The sequence below is a fragment of the Aythya marila genome, assembly GCF_965140915.1.
Source record: "Aythya marila genome assembly, chromosome: 5".
In the NCBI taxonomy this organism is placed as follows: Eukaryota; Metazoa; Chordata; class Aves; order Anseriformes; family Anatidae; genus Aythya; species Aythya marila.
In genome coordinates, this window is record NC_139046.1 from 25,319,940 (window position 1) to 25,338,461 (window position 18,522).

An 18,522-nucleotide genomic window follows, 5' to 3' on the forward strand; every position below is an offset into this window, starting at 1 on the left:
ATAAAAATGGTTTTCTGCAGGAGCATCCAAGGCTCTTTTGATGGATTGCTTAAGAAGCAGCTCTAGAAAATACCACAAAAAGGTGCACCTGATGTCTGGGACCAGTTTCAGCAGCTGTTACCTTTTAGCATCTACCTGGACTCTCCAAATTAGAAATGCAGTCACTCTGAGCTGTACAAGAAGCCATGTCTTAAGCTGAACGCCTGTTCTGGAGGCCGTTGTTTCTTTCTGTGGATCTTTATGAGATTTTTAGGCACCTTAGTCAGGAACCTTAATTTAGTTGGCATGGATCTAAGCCTTAGACCTGAACCACTCACTATTCATGGAACTAAAATGGGATTATTATGAAACAAGGAAATCCTATTCCCTTAGTCTGGGAACTTGACAGAGAAAAGTGTGTACCAGTTACTGCTGGGGGAGCCTAAGGGATGGAGAAGGCACGTAGCAGGAGTGAGTGTGTCAGGAATACAAACTAGGTTTCCTCTTACAGGCTAACGTCCTGTCTCCTGGAGCTTGCTGCCATTTTAGCCCAATAATTGCATCCATCAAGCAAAACTTTACCTCTAAGTAGCACGACTCTTTTGTATTTGAGGTAATGCTTTTTGACACCAAAATAATATTGTTCAGAATTACGATCAGAAGCAGAAAAGGAAGTATTTGAAGTTCAAACATGGCAACAATTAGTCACAGCCTTGCTTATTATATTGTAAAGGAAGAGAGACGGTGTAGTAACGTTTGCTCTCTAGACCTTCACTTTCTGTATGAACTGCAGGCTGCTTGGAGGGCCATAATGCTGCCAAACGCTTTGTCTTGTATGTAACTTGCAAAATCTTTTGATCCAAGAAGTTGTAAAGTAGTTGTAATTTGCTGTCTTCATGCTACAGATCACTGTGCTGTTTCCCACCTCCTCCTCTGCTTGACTTCTCTCTCTTGCAGCTTCAGGTACTCCTTTGGCAGGAATAATTTCAAGATGGTGTGAAATACACCATTCGTTTCTAGAGAGCTGCTTGTGAATCAAGAGGTTTCTTCATAAGAATGTGAGGGGGGGAAAAAGGGACCTCTGATTTTTGAAAGGTGACACAGTTGTTATTTTACATCTCTGCAATTGAGAAGATAAATTGAAAATTTGTATTGACTCCCAGCCCTGAAAAGCATGAGGGGGGTGGAATTCAGGAAAAAAGTAATGGAAGCCAGTCATATTAGAAAAACGAAGAGGAATGCTTTTTATGCAATGAATAATTTCACGTAGAACTTTTTGCCACACTGGGATTCTTTTTAGAGCGACTACTTAGCAGCTATTGAAAAAGAATCAGGCAATTAAATGGCTAAGAAAATTTCTAGGTGTATCAAGGTAAAATATAAAATGAAGTATGAAATATCAACTGCTTCAGAACCAATTATTCCATTTGTCTTCATCATGGGGTTGTTGTTTTTTCTTCCTGTGATGTTTCTGATACTGGGTGCAGGCAGACAGGACACCTGACCAGATAGATCACTAATTGTTCCTGTTGTATCAATTCCTGTGTTCATTTGCATTTTTGTTTGCCCACAGATGTGACACATTTGTGTTTAGGAGGAAATAAATGTCCTCTGTATTCTGTATTTTCTAGAGACTGGTCTTAGATCCTGTCTGTTGATGGGATTTTATATACAGGTTTTCAGTCAGTGATATAGGATGTACATTCAAAGCATGCTTTGAGGTGCATCTCTGGAGAGAACATTATTACTAAACCCATTTGAGGGTGTCCCCAGTGGCAGCTCCATAGAGCAGGTGGCCTGCGTGGCACGAGCACACAGGGATCCAGGAGCCTGCTTCTTATCAGAGCATATAATCTAAAAATCATTCAGCCTGTTTTTCTCTCCTGGGGAGATGACGACGATGACACAGGGCTCTTATGCTAAAAACTAATTCTTAACCTGCAGAAGACGTCATTCAACACAAATCCCAACAGAAAAGGGCTGGGTGATGGATGTTTCTGGGTAGCAGGCCAAGCTGTCGTATGCTTTTCAACAGATAGTTCTGAGGGTTGCCTCAAGATTTTCATCCCTAGTACCTGGCTTACTTGAAAAGAGAGAGCATATTAAATTAAAAAAAAAAAAAAAAGCTTACAATTTCTGCCTGCTAATGTGTGTATATACAAAACTCAGAGGACAAAGCAGCTGCTTCCCTCTCAGAGACTCCTGTCTCTGGTTCTCAGGCTTCCTCCAACAATAACCAAAGCAGTGGCTGGGTGAAGGACTGATGGTTAGGAAATGGTGTTGAATGTGTAGCAGGTAGGTAATGCTTTGGAAAGAAATGAAGAAATGTAAGATTGCATGTGCATCTGCTGATAGGACCGTAGCCAGCAGTGACTGTCCACCTCTACTCAGCAGTCGTTGAGTAGAGGTGCACCTGTAATACCACATCCAGTGGTGTCCTCCACGCCCTGGCATGAGAGAGACATTGGTGAGGTGGAATGAGTTCAGTGGAAGGTTTCTTTAGTACCTTTCACCCATCAGAGCAATCGCACCAGACAGTAAATTATGGGGACGCTTCATAGCCATCACCATCTTTCTTCTGCTTTGCATTTCTGAGCTGTCTTCTAGATGGTTTCCTTTTCACTTTGCTGCAATACCCTAATTTTTGGTTTCCAGTAGTGGATGAGGAACACTAACTAGTCTGCTATGGCACTGTTAATTCAGCTTTTACAAGAAGAGAGTAATGGTAGACATGCTCTCAGAACAGTGCTATGCATGGATTGTGAATAAACATGAAGAGATTTTTGGAAGCCAAAGAGTACAAAGAGTGATAAGGCTAACTGGGCTGCTCTCAGTAGGTCTTCTGGAGAGAAAAAGAATGAATGGTTTGTTTGTTTTGGCTTTTTATCCCCCCTTAGGGATGACAGTTGACTAGGATGCTTTATTTCTAAGCTTCCAGAAACTGAGGTTTCTTCTTTCTGCTGTACTCAGGAGGTATCAGCAGACCGATACCTCTGTATTTCTTTTGAGTCATGGCTTCAAGGTTTTCTTAAATCTCATGGGGACCAGAAGTGCAAGGGTGTTTATGCAGAATGTTCTTGTATTTGTTCACAGGTCTTGGGAGGGTTTGGTTTTGGCTCTATTTTTTATATCTGGGCCTTGCCTCGTTTTGTTTGAGCTCATTACCAGCTAAAATGTTTTAATTTAGCAGAGTCTGCATGTTTATCTGTTAATATCTATTCCAAGCAGCCCTGAGTGGTATTGCAATTTTTTATCAAGTCAGTCGGATTAAACTTAGTGTTATTTTCTCTGAATAACACCACTCTTTCTGTGATTTTTAACTCTTCCAAATGTGTGTTTTTTTCCCTGTATTTATTTAGATTTGACTCTAGTGGCATTTGAATGCTGTGAACACCGTAGCAGTTCTAAATCAGTGCATTTCCTGAGATGTTCTGTGACCAACTGGGAGTTGGTAAAGATGGTTTTGAATTCCCTGAATCCTCTTCTGAACTTTCAAATATTCTAAGCTCAGGGTATTGTTGCCAGGAGAAGAGGCTTGAGAGCTTGAAATGAGTCAGTAGAATAACTGAAAAACAGCTGGACTGAGGCAAACAGTGTGTATGCTGGGGAGGAAGAGGATAGGGATAAAAGAACACAATGAAGAAAATGTCTTTGATTCATGTGGAGAGAAGAATTAAGCGATGGAGGTGATTGTAGAGGTTTTCTTCTACAGCCAGAGCCCACAAACTGCGTATTGCTGCCTTTCCATAATGCTACTTGAACTAAGGTTGAGATTTTTGCCTTGGAACAATGAGATTTCAACAATTTACTTGAATTTGTTCATACAGACTTGTATTTTTAGGAGTTATAGAAATCCTCTATGTAGTTCCATTGTGTTACATTATTTTACTAAGGGCAAAAGGAGTCTTAGTTTACTTCATATGTAAATCAAGTAAAATTGTTCAGTCATAAAAAAGCATAAACCTTCTTGTGGAGGCTATCAGTGTCGATAATTCGTTGTTGTCTCAATGGCCTCAGACATCTACATGGAAGTTTCAGTAAGGAATCTGAGGATTATAAAACACTTGAAAAATGTGATCTCTTTTCCAAAGAAAAGACATATCTGGCGAAATAAATACAGACTATGGTAGTATGAGCTTCTTTCCTCCAGGTACCTCTGATCATGAAGCTTGTTGACAGAGCTTCACAGCTCAAGCCATTAAATAACCTACTGGCAGGGACTCATTTCTTCCTTTGGAGGCCAAGGAAGCCATACTGGAAACAGGACTGCAAGCCTCCTGTGAGTGTGCCTTGTTGTGTTCTGAGTGGATTTGTTTGTCCTGACTTGCATAACCATACAGCTTGTATCCCAACATTATTAGCCAAAAGGAGTAGAGGGGCTTACATAATCACTACACGATTATTTTTCAGTAACTGTACTGTAAATATGTAATTCTCTCTACTCCTAATAACTCTTAATCCCTTTGTTCCTATTGGCTCTCGGGCTGAGATTTTTCCATGGCCTGTGTGCCCTGGCCACTGATAAGACTTGACAAAATGGTGACTTTGAAGATTCACCTGCTTTGCTCCCAGCCACTAAATGCCTGCTCCCTGCATAGGCAAGGGAGGCCACATCACAGGGCGCTGTTTTATGGGGGTTTAGATGTTGCTTCTGCCTGCATGCCTTCTGAGAAGGACCTGCTCACCTTTAAAACCATTTCATGCCTAGCTGTATGCAGGTATTCAGTGCAGGCCTCTCCACCTAGTTTTTTCATGTGTTTTATGCTCAAGAGTTCTCAAGCAAGCAGTTTTGATCTCATTTCTGCGTGTTACAAGGTAAAGAAGATTCCTTTTAGAGATACAGGGGTAGGAAACCCTAAATGATCAAGAATTCTTGGGCTTCTGCTAGGGTTGGGAGGGCATGAAGAAGTTATTTACTTTTTGGTATGAGCAGACAAAAAAAACAACTTTAGTGTGCTTCTTGTTAAAACATTCCCCTTTCTATCCTGCTGTTTGCGTCCAACATCTGTGGGTCTTTGTGGTCAAAGTTTTTCCAAGCTGTATCTGTTCTAGTGATAACTTACCCTAGTCAAGTCCCCTTCAGGTATACTTGCCACTATTTTTAACTGTGGTGTAAAATGGGCTTTCATACTGCCCTTAACACTAGAAGCCTAACTTGAATTTATTCCTTTAAGCTTTATAAAATACTTGAACATCATTTTTCTGTGTGTAATTAGCTTCATGAGTCAGCGCCTGGTCTTAGGTCTTGACATTTTTGGCGTGTGAAGTTTTTTTGTGTGTACTTGACCTTGGCTTTACTCCAGAATAAATATTTTAAGCTGTTAGTTGTGTGTTGTTTTTTTTTTGTCTTCGGTCTGAGACTAGGGGGCAGGCATAACCAGCACGGAGAGAAGTGAACTGTATAAACCACAATTAGAACTGCAGTGCACAGGTGTCTGAAGATCTTATACAATTGCCAAGCTATTTGTTTCTCAAATGAGAGGGGCTTTGGGAGTATATTTTGGAGAATAAAAGGAGCAGAAGGCCTTCCTTTTCAATGTTAGATTTTTGTTTGTTTTGTTTTTGAATCCTAGCTTGAATTCTTCCAGACTTATCCATTTGATATCTCTGCAGAACCAGCATAACGAATGGTTGAAAGTAATCTACTGCAGCTGGTGATGGAATTTAAAACTGCTCTCAGATAGGAACCTGCATTTAGGAATAAGAATTTCTTGCACTCTAGCTTTTCTTTGAACATCAAATTAGGTCTTGTGGTTGAAAAATCTGAACACCAACATGCAAAGAAAGATGACTTGTAATACTAAAGGAGAAGGGTTATGGGTGAGTTCTGCTGCAGATACTTGAGGATCCTTTTGGGGAAGGTAGGCATCTTGAATCTCTATGCTAGTCATATGCAGAGTATTATTGTAATGAAAAAACAGTGAAGTGAACAAATAGCTCACAGTACACGGCACTCGATGCATCGAGAGCCCCAGCGTTCACTGTATTTTGCAATTTAACGCACAATTTTTTTTTAGTTCTGTATTTCTGTATGCTCCCCTGTGTCAGATCTGTATTCTTGGGATGTGCGGTTCCATTAAAAAATAAATAATAATCGCAGCCCCCTCTCCCCCCACGTACACTCATTTTCTATAATATGGTAATGATATCACCGTAGCAGTAATTACGGGTCATCTTCATTTCTTTCATCTCTGCTGGTTCTGATGGCTTCATTCCTTTGACGGAGAAGATTTGGCTCTGGGTGCTGTGATTATTTTGTTAAGCATTATTCGAATAGACAGGAGTGAGAGAAATTAATCAATCCAAATGCAATTAGCATCATGTTTAACCCAGTGATGGACGTCTCAAGGTGAAACAGCCAGGGGAGTTTCAGACATTATTATTCAATCCAGTGGCTCTTATCTAAATTATAATCAAGAGAGGTTTTTATTGGCTTCACAGAGAGAAGATGTAACTCTTTCCCTGCTTCGGGGGTCAAAGGGATCAGGTCTTTGGCCTCACAGGGCGTTGACTGCAGGCAGTTCCTGGAGGTGGGAGGTACTGTAGGAGTTTCATTTAAAACAGGGGTCACGCAGGACAAAATACCTGCATGTCCTGGTATTTGTGACCTGGAACACAAGTTTAGTAGCTCCATGGGCATCGTCAGGGATGTTACTGCCCCTAGCTCCAGGTATTCCCACTGCCTGGCCTTGCCCACCTGTACGTGAATGAATGCTATGTGGGGGTTTTTGTGTTCAGAGCTCTGCACATCATTGCTTGCAGCTGAGTGCAAAGGGATTGGTGCTGCCTTGCAAGGTGGGGATGTCTGATTAGGAGAATTAGGTGATTGTTTTTGCAGAGATGGAATTTTTTTTTTTTTTAGAGCAGATGCAATTTTAATGTTCATTGATACTAACAACAACATTTTTGAGGAAATCTCAATCTACATGAAACAGATCTGTTATCACCACTGTGGATAATCCTGAACGAGCTCTTGAGTTGTCTTATCAGGTATACAATAAAACACAACTATTGTGCATGGAGAGAAATGAGACCAGATGAGGGCACATTAGGATTTCATGATTCAAGAAAGCATTGGGTCTTTGACTCCAGGTTCTTAAGGCTCCAGGTAGTAATCACTGAAGTATTTCAGTGATTTAAAACTTTATCAGTCTCATCTGTTTACCACTTCTCTGTCAGAGATGACCGCTTTCATTGCACGCAGGGAGGAAAACTCCATGCTCCTCACCTGCTCTGGTTCACAGTAGCTTTTGTGCAAGCCCACCTTCTTCGGCATTTCAAAACAAGTCATGCCAAACTATGTACTGGAGCTGAAGTAAGGGTAAATTCTGCTGTCTCATCTACCCAGGGAAGGACAGTAATGTTTTGTACCAAGGGTGGTATTAATATTTTAAAATACTGCAGCAAGACTTCACAGAACTCATCTTTCAGAGCCCAAATTCTAGCACTGTCGCTGACTCCTTTAGCATACATCCGTGCGTCATTTCTTACTGACGCTGTGACCCCAGCTGTAAGATGGGAATTAAATCACCAGATGTCTCAAGAATATTATGAAGCTTCATAAACTTTGCAAGTGCTTTGATACTGATTATTGAAAGATGCTATGGTATCGCAAACTTATTTCACCTGGAGGTTTATGCTGAGTCTCTGTCATCTTACCTGAAAATTGTGCTTCAGGCGTTCTAGATGATTATGCTGGTATTTAGTAAAAACAGCATCACGGTTTCTGAAGCACAGGTTTGAGTAACTATACATTGCTTTTATCTTCTTTAAAGGCAATTGGCATTGCTTCTGCTAGCCACTGCTCTCCTGGGCTGGCAGTTCCAGCTCTGTGGAACTGGGCCTGGTGCAGGATTCACTGATTCATGTTTGACTGAGGCCTACAGTTGTCAAACAGTATTTCATTTGACAATTACATTAAAAGAGTATGAAGTTAGCAGAGTAGTTAGAGATCTTTTTGTGAAGGAAGAGGGATAATACAGTGCCAACAGGCATTTTTGGGGTCTGTTCTTCCATAAGTATGCATTGAGCCTGGGAGTCAAGACCAAGTCAGAGACAGAGATGTGAACATCTTGAGCTCTCTGATGATAGAAGTTGAGATTATGTTGGCTTGCTAATAATATTTTCCTGATTTTGGCTAATAAAGACCTCGTTTTCTTTTGGCAGTTGCTTAGTACTAATGTCAATCTTAACATGTTTTTGCTGTTTTTAGATTGCCTTCTTGCCTTCACCCCCGGTGATTGATTTTATTTCCCTTCCAAATGCAATGGTAGTCGAGAGCAGCCCAGAGATTTGGCTTTGCTGTTGGCTTTCGCAAGTCCTGTCAAGCAAGCCTCCCACAAACTCCTGGCAGAATCCTCTATGGCTTTTTGTACATCCTACCTACTAAGAAAAAGAATTGTTGTCTTATCCTCATGTTGTGTTAAAGGACGAAAGAAGTAATTGCCTGAAGCATTATTCACTTGTGATGGAAGGGCTAAACCAGAGAAGTATTTTGCTGTCTCTGAGCAATTCATGTTCTTTTCCCTGAACTGGTAATTTCCACTGGTAGCTCTTCACAAATAAAGCCCTGCTAGTTTTGTTGGCTCTGTAGTGCTAAGACACAGCAGTTTGAGTGCATGATTGGCACTTCAGGGGAATCCTTCTGTGTTGAAAAAACAAGTTATTTCGTTACCCTAAGCACAATTGTAGGGATTGAACAGGAGGAATATTTCAACTGAAAAGCTAACAAAGTATGTCATTGCCCAAAGAATGTAGCATTCAGTGTGATCCTACAAAGCATTTTACAGCTAAAACTATTTTCTGTTCGTAGGGTATTAATTGCATTTCCATATTTTCAGTAGCAAGGCATTTAGATACTAACATGGCTACATTTTCAGGTCAGAGGAGGAGCACAGTCAAATTTGCTCAAGTTGTAAATTGTGGGGAGAGCCAGAAAAGTGTCTTTGGCAGGGTGACTTCATTTTAAAGCATCCATGATTTGAAGATGCTCGCAGGCTTTGTTTTGAGATTTTTAGGATAAGCCCAGAAACAGTAAGCAGTGGAAGGGATCACAATCATGATAAATGTAAGATACAGTTTGTAACACATCTTTTGTGTAGACTTTGTCACCAGGTCTACACTTTTATTTGAACGTGTTAAGAACATGTGTACGTGTGTGTTTGTGTTGCTTAGGGATTCTCCTCATCAAAAGTTGCTTATATAAGTGAAAGTCACTATTTTTGTTGCTGGCTTTATAGCAGTAAATCCTTCCATTATTTCTTGGCTATCTGGACCTTATGACACAGTTTGTCTTGTGCTGTCATATGTATGAGAAGGCTTTTTATGGGGAGCAATCAGCCTGGACCCCAATCTCCAGGACAGTGTTTTTTCTAATTAAATTGTCACTGGAAGGAGTATCTGGAACAGCAGTTTTCATTTTCTATCAAGGAAAAAAAAAACATTGAGTCCTTGTCATTTGATTAAAAGTTACTTAACCTTTAAATTGCTACAGATGTAAAGATAACTCTGAGTTTCCAATGTAATCGCCTCCAAGTTAAAATCAGGAAAATCTTCGTGTAATGAAACCCATATGTCATAGTGAAAGGATGCAAAGCACTGGCAGAGTGGGCTGCTCTCGCAGGAGATCTGCACCCAATCTTGTTAACCAGGACTGCTTTTGGTAATCCCTCATCTCCTCACTTGTAGGAAATCAATCTGTACTACTGAATCTTTCAACCAGCAACCACAAAATTTACTGCAAAGAAGCAGCTTGGGGACAGTTGTAGTAGAAAAGGAGCCCCAGGCAACAAGACTAAATGCAGGATTGAGGGATTGAAGTTCTAAAGAGGAGATTATATTAAACCTTATTCTGCTCCCCTATCAAGTAAAAATCTCTCCTTCTCCTTTCAGCCTCAGTCCTCCCTGTCCGGTACCTGTTCTTGAGATCTCCCAGGCAGCAAACTGACTTCATACTGCAACATTTTCTGTTAATGATAACAGCCCGATACCATTTTCCAGTATAATTCTCTTTCAGAGAGTCTGTCCAGCACTCAACTTCCATTGGAACCAGTGCTGATAACGTCTTAAGGTGTTTTTTTTTTTTCTTATGGTCTTTGGTACCCTCTTCTTCCCCCATAACATGTCTGATTAATTTGTATCCAAGCTATTGTGATCGTATCCATTGTTGATTTCCTATTGTTGTAGATGCACAGCCAAGGCAAGGCTGTAAATCGTCCCCTGCCATGGAGATTCATGTTTCTGTGCCGTGCTGCACAGCCTCTGTAGTGTCTGTTCGCTGGGACAAGGAAACCTGTGCTGAAGCCCTCTCTTCGCTACAAGTCCGTAGTTTAAGCAACCATTTTAAGGAAAAATCCCCAAGGTTGTCTCTACAGTTTTGTCCAACCTTTTAATTAAAAAAAAATCCACCTCTGTCTACCATACAATGGGCTTCTGCAGGTCCCTTGGGGTAGTTGTTTAACACAGGTCTTGCTGTCTCTCTTGGATTGTGATCGTATTTAGAACGGGGGCAATGGTTTATTCCTTCACAAGCTCTTCCTTCACTCCAGCAAGCTCCAAAAGGCCCAGTTGGAAATGATATTGCCATTTTTGAAGATTAATTTCTCAGAAGCGACGCTGAGTAGAGGAGTCAGTTTAGTATTGGAGGCTTTTCAGTGCAAAACCCAAGCTGAAGGCATACCCCAGTGCAGATCAGAGAGGAACAAAGGGGAAGGAGTAGCCAAGACGTTTGAACGCAGCACCGTGTAATGTGTATTTGGCCTGTGTTTACCAGGAATACATTGAGCTGGGGTTCCTGGGCAGACAAGAGAAGCAGCTGAAGCAGGGAAAACAAGATTGTTAATGTTTGTGGAAACTTGCCCTTAGTTTGGCTGGGATTTGTTTGTGGTACGAGGATGTTATTTCCCGGCCATTTTCATACATATACAAAGACGTAAGGTCCTTTCTTTCAGCTTGGCATCATATCTTTAAAAATAAAGCCCTGTTGCGAGCCTGAGTATGTGAGGAGAAGAGGAATACAGAATAGCAGAAGGCTGTCTCCTGCTCCTAATGGGATTTTGTAGCAGCATGTGCGAGTTTGTTTTAGAAGTCAGAAATGAACAGATGTTGGTATAAATTACCTCTGTGTCTGATGTCTTGCAAATTAAAAGCGCGGTTGGCATCACTAAACAATTTCACCAGGTTGGGGGGGGAAGCGGGCGGTGATTATTGTAGCAGGTCGGTAAGAATCTTTAAGCTGCGGCAGAACAGGATAGCAAGGATAAAGGAATGAAGAATAAAATGAGAGGTCTGTGAATTAATCAGAAATGTTAACATCTCCGATGACAAGTGAACAGGAGGGCACGTGCTCTTGGAGCAACCCCCAACCCACAGTAATTTCGCTCAGCGCACAGAAGGAGTCTATGCTCTCTGCCTGATTTATAGGGTGCAGCCTCTTTGGGGGAACGGAATTGTCATGCATTCGTATATCTCCTATATGGGACTTGCGCTCAGAAAAACTTTCCACTCTATCAGCTGTAGGTGGGTTTGGTGATTTTTCCGTAACAGCGTTTTAAAACCCTGCGCTGTCACCGGTGCAAGGCAGGGAGGTGTCAAGGAACCGGTGGCGAAAACCTGTTCCTAGCTGAAATGTTGAGAAACCCGGATTTTTATTTAATCATTTTATTCGTGCATTAAAATTTAGTTCTTGATAAAATAGCAGTCCACTCCCTGCCCTTCCGCAACACCTTCTACCAATGTGTCGTGTTAGCAGGACTGAGAACTGGAAGCTGTCTTGCAGATGGGGAAGTAGAGGAACAAATGAGTAAATGATGTTTGTGGCAGCTCACCCTGAATCAGAAGCAGAGTTGGGAATGGATCCCAGATGACATAACTCACAGCTGGAGGCATGAACCAAGGGAATAATGAGGTGATCTGCTTGAATCTGCAGGCAGCCTGAAGCAGTAGCTGCCTGTGGGGCACGTTCCCAGCAGGGCTGTGGGCTTTGCAGCCTGTGAATATCGATGTGTGCTGGGCACTTCCTAACACTAATTGTTTTACAGCGTTATTGTCCGTGATGACCACACCTCATGCTACAATTTTGGGTGGTCAAGTTAGAATGTAATAACAGACCAGGCTTCAAGGCACAATTTCTAACCTTTATATGTAGAATAACAAAATGCCTTTACCTGATGGTATTAGAGTATCTTAAGCTAAACACTTATTATTACATTTATTTCCATTCAGACAGATAGCGAGTAATGTCAAAAGAAAACCTAACATCAGCAACAAACCCACCTCTAGTTTTTTATGCTAATTGTCATTGCTGTTGTTCCTCTCAGTAGAGAGGTCAGGAATTGAATGAATAAAACAGAAAATTAATTCCTGTCTCCGCCTTTCAGAGTCTCTAGGCTAGGTGTGGGAAACATGCATGCTTTCATCAATCCTGTGAATAAAAACCTCCAGGTTTTGATGGCTGTCGGTCCTGCACAAAGCTCACACCTTTATGTAAAAGAAATGAAGGGAAGCTCCAGTGGGAAAATTGTCTCTCTCGAGGATTCGGTCACTAATCGTGCTGTCTTTAATGCATTGTGTTGTATTGTGAGACAAAGATAGTGTTTGGGCTGCTCTGCCAGCTTGTGAGCTTATGGGCTCACGAGTCAGAAATGTCTCATGCAGAAAAGTGGCTGTGTAAACCCTGCTGTAATACAGCTACCAGAGATTGATGGTGCCAAGAGAGAGAGAGACATATAAACCTTGCCTTGCTGTATTAAACATCGAAGGAATGACAATGCAGAGAGAGCGAGAAGACCAAAGCTCTATAAACTTTACTTTATTACACCATCCATAGATGAACTGCGTTGAAGGAATATAAACCCCATTATATTACAGTATCCAGGGACTGACAGTGCTGAGAGAAAATGCTGTCTAATTTCTGTTGAAGATCATAGCACCCAGGGACCAATAATCCTGAAATGGAGAAAGAGAGAGTTCCATAATCTCTGACGGATTATAACATCCAGGAACAATTGCTCTGAGACGGAGTGATGGAGATCTGGATTATACCATTCAGAGAAGGATAGTACAGAGACAGAAAAGGGATGCTGCAAGAGCATAATGCAGTAGGAATAGAAAGAAGAGATTGTATGTAATGAAACACGGGAATTATTGCTGGGTTTAGAAGATTCTAGGTCTTGTCGGCATTTCTAGATTGTCAGGAATTCAAGCTGGAATGCAGATTTATTTATTAAATAAAAAGTCATTACTATTTGTATAAATACAAATTAAATGAATTTCTTACCCTCTGGTTAAATACTGCAAATTATACAATTCTGTTTGGATTTCTTGACTGCTTTTCAATATTAATCTTTTTTTTTTCCTCCCTTGTGATTTCAGCTAGAGAAATGACTCGAGGAAAATTCCTGAACATCCTAGAGAAGCCCAAAAAGTAGCTGCAGCATCTGGAGTTGGGACCAAAAAAAAAAAAAATACCCCAACTGGATCCTTCTACATACTGCGGATCCAGATGGACCCCAGAACTTCTAAAGAGAAGTACAAAGCTCTTGCTCCAGACCTTCAGAAGCTAACACCTCTTGATTCCACAGCTCATCTCTCTGCGGGGGAGACGCACAGGTCACAAGGACTGCGATTGATTGCACTGGAATTCAGACTTCATCCAACCTCAAGATACCCAACAGGAGGATTCGACCCTGGCAAAGTGAACAGCCGTGGTGTCCTTATTCCATTGTTCTCAGTGGCAGCACCTCTTTGAAGTACCCAACAGCTCTTTGACACAGGCCAGTGTGCATCGTGGTGCATTGGCCTTCTTGTGTCTCTTATCTTATGTGCATTGCTTTCCTACGTGCAATTTCTGTGCTGAATGACTTGAGCAGAGTTTGGGGTGTAGATTGATAGCATTGGTTCTGCAGGATCAGATGCTTTTAGTTATGTAGGCCAGTGTAGTCTGTGCATTAGATTCCAGTTGCTCACTGCCTTCAGAGAAACATGCCTGGTACTCTTAGGAAGGATCTTTAGTACATTGGTCCATGCGTTTCACGTGGCTTGTATCAAGTGTCGTGTGTACCAGGAGCTGCATCTCGGTGCTAAATGGTTTTCTAGTGAAATCTAGACTGACAGACTGCAGAGAGTAAGAAGTGTTACTGTACCATGAAGGAAAATGTCCCTCAAGAAACTTGAGCCTATACAGGAAGAAGCAGCTTTGTCAGTACCCCTGCAATTCTCAGTGTGTTTCTTAGAAAGCCAGAAACTGAGGGAAGTTAAGAAGTTGAAAGGCAGTAATGTTTTTGGTACTCCAGGAAGGGACAACAGGCGTGTTAACCCCATTGCAAGGATATTCTGCTCAAATGGAGTCTTCACACTTCTGAAAGTAATCTTTCTTGGTATTTTCATTACTTAGAAAACAGCAATCTCAAAACTTGCTTCACCTGCAAAAATAATATTTTAAAGAGAATTTTCTGTGACCCGGTCTCTTTCAGCACGTTATCTTGGACTTTATTTGTCCTATAGTTTAATGTATTTTCCTTCTGTTAATGCACTTCTGCATGTTCATTCGTGAGAAGTGGTAAAGAGCATGCTGAGATTTTATTTTATTTAAGAGAATAACTTTTTTCATTTCAAACTGTTTCCTTTTCCTAGGAAACTGCATTTTAAGCATTAAAAAATATGTTCCTCTTTCTAGGGTAAGACATAATATTGAAACGTTGGATAAAGAGCAGTTTTTTCCCCATTTAGAAATGTTATTTTTAGCACACAGGCTTTTCAAAATCTGACATTTCCCAGACAGTAGTCACATGTGAGAGGAGAAATGACTTGGAAATAGTACTTGTGCCTCATCATTAACAGAATGTCCTTAGAGCATTGCAAATTTCTGTCTTTGCAGAGAGAGGAGACTGTTTTCAGGTGCATGTGCAATAAAGAGGGGGAGATTTTTAATCAAATAGACTACTCTGAATTTTTACTGAGATGATTGTGGCCATTTGCTTTGCAGTCTGTGGCCTTGGTGATTATCAGCGAGAGAGAGACTCATTTTTGGACAGCTCCTGTTAACTATTTTTAAGCAGTTAAATTCCAAATCCCAGAAGACCGTACAGAAATACTGAATATTTAGGTGCGTCAGGAGTGTGATTTTAAACTTATTGGATTTATTTCTATACTTCTATTTATGCAGGGCTCAGCTTAACAGGACCTCCATCCCTTGAGAACATGAGAGATAAGTTGAATGTGAAGAGAACCTAAAAGTGCTAATTCAGAGACAGAGGAAAACTGTTGATGCAAACCAATGTTGATGTAGCTTTAAGTATTAAATTACGCATTTTGAATGCAATTTTAAGCTTGTATACTATATATAATATATATACACACACATATAAAATAATAGGATACTTGGTCTGTATCACTAATACGAGTTCATTTTATAGAGGTTTGATGATCCAACACATTAAGAAATTGAGATCTGAAAGGAGGAGGAATATGAGAGAAGATAACAAAGCTTGGCATGGAAGTATATGTATATTTTCTAATATGTTCAGCAAAGAACTTCAAACTTCTAGTTTTTGGTAACGTATACATATTTTAAAAGGAAACAAACAGAAAAGCCTTTACCATGCAGTAGTTATCCTCTATAGGGCAGCAAACAATATATGCTTTAGAATTGGTATTTATTGGCTTGGTACTTGTCATCTGTTAAGAAGAGTCAGTGCTGTATTTTTTTATTGGTAATATTTATATGTATTTTTGTGTGTTAGCTGGAGAATTGTAATCTGTCTGTTACTGCTCTGTGGTCTGATAGTAAACAAATGCAAAGCTCAAAGAGTAGTCTGGGTTTCCAGAAGAGCCCCCTGAGATGCAGAATCTGTTGCTTAGTCACCTAGGCAATACTCTTCTATAGGCTCTTCTTCACTGTTAAGACGTATAATAAGGAAAACATTGCTTATCACCACCTCAGTTTTCAGCCTGTGAATGTTTCATCCCCATCAGTAAATGAATAGATGGCAATATCCAAATGGCACTAAAGATTTTCATGCATATTGACCTCTTCCACTTTTTTTCTTCAGTGATGTCCTTCCCAACATCACTGTAGTCTCTGTCTGTACAAAAAAATCTGGGTGACTTTCTAGTGCTGATAAACTTTAAATATTTTGAAATGACAACAAAAGGTTTTGATAAATGATGTGAATGAAGAGTATAATAAGATCAAAATTTGGTAATAATATTTGAGCTCATGCATTGCTTTATAAAGTGTTTTTGTGTATTGGTATGTTAAATGTTGTTGTCAGGCTCTTGGAAATAAACCCAATGTTTTTAGTTCCTATTAAATGTCAGTTTTGTATTAAATGCTTAGTTGTAAAGGCTGTTCAGTTTTGGAGTACCAAATGCTTTGTTTTTTAATCCAACTGAGAATAAATTCTCGTCCTATTAATCATTATCAGAATAAAAGTCTAATTGCACTGGCAATGGAAGAGGGCGATACTCCATTCAACTTAGTGCTTTGCCATTGCAAAATTAACAGTTCTGGAACAATCCTACAACCCAGTTTCTTGGTTTTACTTCATGTTTCCCTGATCAAGTCACCTAAAAATAACAGATTCTTAAAAACTGACTAATCCAATGCAGAGATAACATTTGAACGTTATTCTCTTTTGTCTTATTTTTGTTATATAAAAAAGTAACATGCTATTACAAGGCAAATCACAAGCCTGTCTTACTTGTAATGTTCCATCTGATTATAAATGGTTGTAGACACATCGGGAAGGATATAAACAAAGGGCTTACACACAGATTTTGCTTTAGGTTAGCTTCTCCAGCAACCTGTTTTAGAGACTTGCTGAGCTAGTAGTTGAATCTGGTATGCAGTAGGCCCTACCCTCATCCATTTGTCTTAGTCCTAATTTGTTTGTACTTCTGGCCTCTAAAATGCCCTGAGAGTGAATTCCATAATTCAGTTATACAAGTCAATTGTTTTAATGTTATTGTTAGTTTTAAACCTGCTTATTTGCTAACCCCATTTTGAACCTTTCATTTCTTCTATTGTCAGAAGCAGGTGTGTTGTTTGTTTTTGTTTTTGTTTTTCTCCTGTCTGTGCACTATTCATGGTTTTTCATCTGTTATGCTTTTGTTCTGTGGTTATTTTAGTCATCCTCCAATTGTCTGTCTTCTGTTACAACTGTTCTGAGATGCCTTAATAAAAACTGCAGCGTGTTCAGTGGGGGCATACTGTGGAGGGGTATAAGTCGTAATTACAGCTTGTATTTTGTTCCTCCACTCTTTTCTCCCACATCATCATGAGCTAAATCCTGTTTTGTGTATCTCTAAGAACAGGATCATCACTGAGATTTGCAGTCTGTGCGTGCAGCTGATCTCATCTACTTCATCTTCACCCACAGTAACTTGTCTTAGGTAAACAACACTTTTTTTTCCAATCATGATGACAGTTGTGCCAAACGTTTTGTGTTAAGGAAGTGATACTAGGTAATTCCATCATCAACCTCTGTGATATGTAACAAATAAATTATATCTATGTATGGTCTAAAAGCCTGGTCTCTTAGCCTATCACAAATTCAGTGGCATTGCGTAAGTATTTTTATAATACTTCTAAACTAATATTAACTTCTAGACATCCATGATCAAAAGAAAAGGCAACTTGCAGATTGTAGCTACAGGAAATACACCAACTAATGGTTCCTCTTAAAGATGAGCCCCTGGCACCACAGAGAATCCAAAAAGAGAAATACATCTAGTCTCTGTGTGAGCTATCTGCTTATGGCACACAAATTATATAATATGAAAAAATAATCCTCACTCTCCTTATTCCTTAGTGTTGTGTACCCATTTCATTCACTATTCTGTATTGACACTTTTTAAAAAGTCATTCAATAATCAGTCTATACTGGAAAAAGATAATTCATTGAAAAAAAAATTCTCAGAATGTCCTGTCTGCATCTTCCAAATTGCTGTTGGACAGAAACTTCCCATGGCCCAAAAAAAATGAACGGAATGGATGGCATTAGAATAACAAATGCAAATTCTGTAAATATATTTCTATAGTCAATGCAGTAAAAACATCCCACAGCAAAAATACCGAAATGAGTGGTTCCTACGTGCACATCCCAGCCTATACATCAGCCAGTGTGCCAAATACTTCCGAAGATACTGTATGTATGATGCCAAGTGTTATCTATCTGAGGAAACATACTTGGAAATAAAAATAAAATGTGTGAGATTATATGAGTTTTCTCAAATTTTACTAAAAGTCTTTCTTGATTTTCCCTAGGACTATTGTGGCTACAGCTAATTAAAAAATAATAATAAATTAAGTTTGTCTTCCTTATTTTTGCCTGGTCTTTCAGAGAACTGCCTGTAAGGAAGGTCTCTTTCCTGCAAGAGAACAGCTCACACGGAGCCCAGTGCTTCTGTACATCTGTATTTTTACACATTTTATCATCTCATTACCCACTCTGTTTTTCTGGATCATTGACAAAGATGCTGACTAGTGCAGGCCCCATAACAGTCCTTGTGGGACAAGCTGCCAACCTCCCTATTTTATGAAAA

General features: G+C 40.0%; 1 protein-coding gene across 1 annotated transcript in view; it reads left to right on the plus strand.

Annotated features, from left to right (window-relative positions):
- The window catches only part of LIN52 (lin-52 DREAM MuvB core complex component), a 45,222-nt gene extending 26,929 nt beyond the window's left edge, over positions 1–18,293 (plus strand). Inside the window, exon 6 of the mRNA XM_082762354.1 lies at positions 13,351–18,293. Coding sequence (XP_082618480.1) covers positions 13,351–13,406 — 56 coding nt within the window. The 3' untranslated portion in view covers positions 13,407–18,293. The remainder of the gene's footprint in view (positions 1–13,350) is intronic.
- Positions 18,294–18,522: the final 229 nt, after the last annotated feature.